Source organism: Mus caroli, chromosome 11 (assembly GCF_900094665.2).
Source record: "Mus caroli chromosome 11, CAROLI_EIJ_v1.1, whole genome shotgun sequence".
Taxonomy (NCBI): Eukaryota; Metazoa; Chordata; class Mammalia; order Rodentia; family Muridae; genus Mus; species Mus caroli.
Genome location: NC_034580.1, coordinates 27,773,619 through 27,780,033, shown reverse-complemented (window position 1 = coordinate 27,780,033; position 6,415 = coordinate 27,773,619). Strand labels below are relative to the sequence as shown.

Sequence of the window (6,415 nt, the reverse complement as noted above, 5' to 3'; positions counted from 1 at the left end):
CTCTTCTCTTCTCTCTCTTCTCTTCTCTTCTCTTCTCTTCTCTTCTCTTCTCTTCTCTTCTCTTCTCTTCTCTTCTCTTCTCTTTTCTTTCTTTCTTTCTTTCTTTCTTTCTTTCTTTCTTTCTTTCTTCTTGGAGGGGGCTGCTTTGAGACAGGGTTTTTCTGTGTAGCATAGCCTTGGCTGTCCTAGAACCAACTATGTAGACGAGGCTGGCCTTGAGCTCACAGAGATCTGCCTGCCTCTGCCTCCTGAGTGCTGGGACTAAAGTTGTGCACCGTCACGATGCATTACTGGTTTTCCTTGACTTAGTCTCTCCTTATATTTAGCATTCAGTGACTGCCAGTGCTTTAGTCTCAGAAGAACCTCGAAGGGGAAAACCCTAGGCAGGGTTCTGCTCAAGCACTGCTCTGCTCTCCGACCTCGCCTCCTGTGCTGACCCAGTGGCATTGCCTGGGAGGATGTGCATGCTCTGTCACTCAGGAGATAAATGTCTGCCATCCGTGCGTGGCAATCCTCAGTGTCACAGAGTGAGAGCTTATCCGTCCTCACCATTCTTTGGCTTGCAGCAGGTGGCGACAGGCATCTCTGAGCTCTGTGGAGGACAGTAGCTCTGTGATGTCTTGTGGTTTTCGATGTGGGTGGGCCATGTCAGCCTGCTGAGAGACTCATCTCTCTTATCTCCTGGATCAGGTAAGGGGCTTTGCAGTGCACCCAAGGACAGTTGGCAGTAAGTCACCTCCTGGCTGGGGCTGCCTGAGACTCTCCATGGCCCTGGGAAGATGTGTTGCGGAAGGTGAGTCTGTATTTAGGGCTCCCTGGACGTAAACTTGAGGAGGCAAGAGAACTGTGTCCTCGGCAATGTGGGTGACATCACCCTCCTTTGACCTTGTCTGGTGTACTGGTCTTGACTATCTCCCAGACGTGGTATCTTTCCAGAGATAATCATGAAAAGAGAAATTGCAATGTTCGGGGCTGGGGTGGGTGGGGGCCGTGAGGTTGTCTTTCGGTCAGTGTGTCCATGCCCCAGGCAGGAAAGGGAAGGGCACCACGTTGGCCAGGCTATGTTATGGGAGAAGCTTTGCTTTATCAATGGTTGAGCTTTTTATGGGGGAACAAAACCTAACCACTTAGGCCCAGGGTTGGTAAAATCCCTCGAAACCTCCAGATCTTTTGAAAACTTCATGGTAGGAGAGGATCTGGGAGGCCGTGTGTACTCGTGGGATTCCAGGTTAGCTCTGTGGGGCTGGAAGGGGAGGGCATGTGTAGATAAGTAGAATTCTGTTTCTGGGTTACTGAGCCTCAGAGGTCTTTCTGCTGGGATCCCCCTCTATCTCCCACCTTGATCTACCTCTGACACTAATGCTCTGGGCTTACTCTTGGCCAGGGCTCGGCCTCCCAGGAGTAAATCATAACCCACGACACCCACTCTGGTGAAAAAGGTATGGATACCACCACCAGAGACAGGGTGGCTTTGGTGGGAGGTGGGAGGGGCATTTTTATTATGGAGTTGGGCTGTGCAAGAGACTCACAGTATCAGGTGCTCAGCCTGGATTACCCAGCAGGCTTAGTCAGCTTTGCCTGCAAGTGGCTGCCACCGGGGAGGCCCCTGCTAGTGCAGGGAGCACACGGCACAGCAGGCAGGCACTTCCTCACGGTGGCCAAGGGAGCACTGGAGCACCATTTCCTCCCACCCGCCCACCCTGCAAGTGTACCTCAAGTCAGTTCATCTGCTTGAGTCCTGTCCGTAGGCAGGGCTGCTTGTTCGGGTGCTGAGGGGCACAGAGCTGGCTGAGCCTGGATGCAGTCCTCCTATCAGGCAAGGGAGCTGGGCTGGAAGATGGGCAAGTGCTTTAGGATGGGTAAAGGTGGAGGGAGTGGCAGAGTAACAGTGCCAGGAGGAACTCCCCACCCCTACCCCACCCCCACCGCCAACCACTTCCCTGTGCTCTCAGACTGCATCCTTCTTTTCTTCCCTGGTCCATCCACCACTTCCGGATCCAGCCTCTTCTCCAGCCACAGTACCACAGACTTCTACCCCGGCTAGTTGCCTCTTCTGCAGGCAGTGTGTGGGAAGGTGCTTTTGAGGGCATCTTTCTCTGCTCCTTCTGGTCTGCTACCTTGTCCTGGCCCAGTTGGTCTGCTGGCCCCATCCTTCAGGCTGTTAGCATCCAACTGTATCAGCTCATCAATGTCCTCACACACCGCGCATAGCACAGGGATCCCCCTGGTTCCAGAGGAGGACCTCACAGTCTGCTGGCATTCAAAGGGAAGCTGGATCCTCTGCCCACCTCCAGCCCCATTTCCTGACACAGCTTGCGTATGTCACAGGCCCCTGATACTTCTGGAGAGCAGGGCGGCTGCACTGCTGCCTCCACCTCTAGAGAGAAGCCACTGCTGGACAAGGTTGACACACAGAGCAGCCTTCTTCTGTCCTCCTCCATTTCTGTGGGCTTTGCGAGTGGGCAGGAGAATAGGGAGTTCCCCCACCCCGGCAAGATAGGGAGCAGGGCCTGGGGATATAACTCGATCGGTAGGTGCATGCGCAGCGTACACAGGGCCTTGGGTTCAATACCCAGTGCAGGGGAAAAAGAAAAGATAAGAGGAGACAGGGAGATGGTTTGGTGGTTAAGAGAACTTGCTGTTCTTGAAGTGACCCAGGTTCCGTTTCCAGCACAAACATAGTGGCTCATACCCATCTGTAAGCATGCACATGGTACATAGACATACACACAAGCAAAATACTCATACATGTAAAAGAAAATAAGTAAGCCTAGAAAAAAAAATAAAAGAAAAAAGTTATAAGAAGGATCCAGGCCAATGGCACAGATCTGCCATTTCAGCTAGCTGGGAGGTTAAGGCAGTTCAAGGCCAGCCTGGGCAACTTAGTGAGACCCTGTCTTCATTAGGTTTCTTATTGCTACACTAAAACACTGTGACCAAAAGTAGCCCAGGGACGAAAGGGTTTATTCTGTTTACACTTCCACATCTTCAAAGGAAGTCAAGGCAGGAGCTGATGGGGGGGGAGGGGGGGAAGCATAGAGGAGCAGGCTGCTCTTGGCTTGTACCTCATGGCTTGCTCCACAGCCTGCTTTCTTTTACACCCCAGAACTATCAGCCCAGGGATGGATGGCCCTGCCACTTCAATCACTAAACAAGAAAATGTACTACAGACTTGGCTATAGACAAATCTTAGGGAGGTATTTTCTTGAGAAATGTTCTTCCCAAATCACTCTAGCTTGTATCAAGTTGACATAAAATTAACCAAGATAGACCCTGTCTCAAAATAAAAAGTAAAAAGGTGGACCTGGAGTGTAGCTCAGGGGTAGAGTATTACAGTACCTCCTGCATGAGTCGACACAGATGCAGACACACAGAGACACAGACAGACACACAGCAGGGCTTGGCTGCGACTCCTTGTATAGTTCTTACCTCCACAACTGTGTTGTTGTTGTATTATCATTGGTTTTGTTTGTGAGAGGCTGAGAGGGCTATGTTGTCAGGCCTGTTGTGAAAAGCCTTTGCTGGGCAGAGGTGGGAGCTTCACGGGAGGACTACATGCCAGGCAGGGAGCACTACATGCCAGGAACATCTATCCCAAGATGGTGGGTGTTGCTCTCTTTAGCTTCTCACATGGTTCTATGGCCTGGTGTGTCTGATTTGTGGTCAGATGTTTCTGGTCCCAGCCCAGCTTCTTCAAGGACCAGTAAGTATTCATTCAGTTGTTTCCCTCTGTCCTAGGCACCTGGCCCATAGTCTGTCTCTCAAGGTAGGGAGGCCCCCTGTCAGTGCTCTGTCCAAACCCATGGTGGTCAACCTCCAGGGAGAAAGAGGCTTATGCTGCCCACGACTTTGGCCTCATTTGTTAGGTCAAGCCCCAGGACTCACACATTGCTTTCAGGATGTTCATAGATGTTGTGGGAGTTTGTGGGACCCCTCCCCCAAACAGAAGAGCCAAGAGAGTCATGTGCTGGTTTAGTCTCTGGTTTCTCTGGGTTTCTGTTTTCTCATCATTAGATGGTGACCCCACCCTCCCCGAGTCACCCAGTGCGGATGGAAATGCTCTCCACCCACATGATGGCTTTATTGCATCAGCTTGAATCGGGCCACTTCTAACTCTGGTGCACTTGTCTCTATCCCTGGCTAGAAAAGGGGTACACTGGGCCGGAAGTCACCCCAGTCCCTTTTTCTCACCGGTCAGCCTGATACTGCCATAAACTGGTTCCCTCCAGTGGTGGCAAAGTTATCCCTGAGGACTGTGTCAGTTCTCGGCTGGACATGGTGACAGTGACAATCCTCTCTCCAGTTCTGTCACTTGGGGATCCTGCTCTCATATGCTCTAGGACTGGGCTGGGATTTTCATCCCCACTTGGCCAATAATTATCCCAAGAGGAGACAGACACTGCCCAGATAGCTTAGCTTTGATGCCCTTGGTGACCCAGGTTCTATGTTCTATCCCATAGGAAGACAAAGCCTTAATGGGTCTGTCTAGAGATACAGGAGGCAGGCTCCTGGGCGGTGGGCTGAAGTTAACACAAGTCCGAGTTGAGGTTGTGCAGTTGGGGTTTTGGGTAGGTGGGTGAGAGTGCTGTCTGCGGAGGCGGCGCTGTGGCCTCTGTACATGTGCTTCCTTCTTCTCTATCAGTGATCAGGCTTGTATAACAAGGGTGGCCCTGTTTCCTGCTCAGAGGCTATCAGTGAGCCATCTGTAGATGCAAATGACTCTTCTGACAGGGCCTCAGTAGAATCATGTAACCAGGCACTTCCTAAGGCTCAGCTTCTGGTCTCCATCCACTTGTGGCTCCCCAGGTTTCTCAGGGCTCAGGGGCTCACTCTTTTGTGAGACAGCTGAGAACAGTGGATGATGCCTCCCAAAGGGTGCCTAGCACAGGAGGATGCCTCCCACAGGGTGCCTAGCACGGGGGATGCCTCCCACAGCAGTGCCTAGCACAGGGGGATGCCTCCCACAGGGTGCCTAGCACAGGGGACGCCTCCCATAGCAGTGCCTAGAACAGGGGGACACCTCCCACAGAGTGCCTAGCACAGGGGACGCCTCCCATAGCAGTGCCTTGCACAGGGGATGCCTTCCACAGCAGTGCCCAGCACATGGGAGACCTCCCACAGGATGCCTAGCATGGGGGACACCTCCCACAGCAATGCCTAGCATGGGGGACACCTCCCTCAGCAGTGCCCAGCACGGGGGACACCTCCCACAGCAGTGCCTTGCACAGGGGATGCCTTCCACAGCAGTGACTAGCACAGGGGACACCTCCCACTAGGTCCTAGCACAGGGGATATCTCCCACAGGGTGCATACCACGGGGGACACCTCCCACAGCAGTGCCTAGCATAGGGGATGCCTCCCACAGCAGTGCCTAGCACAGGGGATGCCTCCCACAGCAGTGCCTAGCACAGGGGGACGCCTCCCACAGGGTGCCTAGCACAGGGGACATCTCCCACAGTGTGCCTACTTAGCACAGGGGACGCCTCCCACAGCAGTGCCTAGCACAGGGGACGCCTCCCACAGCTGTGCCTAGCACAGGGGACGCCTCCCACAGCTGTGCCTAGCACAGGGAATGCCTCCCACAGCAGTGCCTAGCACAGGGGGAAGCCTCCCACAGGGTGCCTAGCACAGGGGACACCTCCCACAGCAGTGCCTTGCACAGGGGATGCCTTCCACAGCAGTGCCTAGCACAGGGGACACCTCCCACTGGGTGCCTAGCACAGGGGACATCTCCCACAGGGTGCCTACCACATGGGACACCTCCCACAGCAATGCCTAGCACAGGGGACACCTCCCACAGCAGTGCCTAGCACAGGGGATGCCTCCCACAGCAGTGTCCAGTACGGGGGACACCTCTCACAGCAGTGCCCAGCACAGGGGACACCTCCCACAGCAGTGCCCATCACAGGGGACACCTCCCACAGCAGTGTCCAGCACAGGGGATGCCTCCCACAGCAGTGCCTAACATAGGAGACGCCTCCCACTGCGTGCCTTTCTCAGGCCCTACAGTTTTGTTTTTTGCAGGTTGGACGTTGGAGAGAGCGGCAGTGAAACAGGTCTCCTGGTTCCTGATCTACAGCTGTGTCTGCTCTTGTGTCTGCTGGGGAGTCTCAGTCCCAGAGCAAGGAGGAGGAGGTGAGGGCTGTGAGCCACCCCCCACCCCCAGTTGGCTGTATAGAGAATTAGGGGAGTCGGGGACAGGTTAGCACCTGTAAAACCCCAGGGAAAAGCATTGGCCCAAACTCTGTTAGCATGTGCCTTCTAGCATCCCACAGTTTCCAACTCAGTAAAGCTCTTAGGTCTGACTGGCCTACATATCATGTACAAAACCCAGCCCCCGCCAAGCCTCTCACCCTGCCCCTGAAACCTTCCCTTGGGACTTTCTCCACCTACCTCAGCTCTGCCTTAAGGCCCT

General features: G+C 54.1%; 1 protein-coding gene across 3 annotated transcripts in view; it reads left to right on the top strand.

Moving 5' to 3' along the window:
• The first annotated feature begins 694 nt into the window (after nt 1-694).
• The window catches only part of Il9r (interleukin 9 receptor), an 11,056-nt gene continuing 5,335 nt past the window's right edge, over nt 695-6,415 (top strand). For 2 of the 3 annotated variants that reach the window (XM_021178042.2, XM_021178041.2), the window contains exons 1-2: nt 695-793; nt 6,025-6,135. In XM_021178042.2, the coding sequence (XP_021033701.1) occupies nt 766-793; nt 6,025-6,135 (139 nt within the window). In that variant the 5' untranslated portion in view covers nt 695-765. Of the gene's footprint in view, nt 794-6,009; nt 6,136-6,415 lie in introns of all 3 variants that reach the window. The other variant, XM_021178040.1, reaches the window with a different exon arrangement.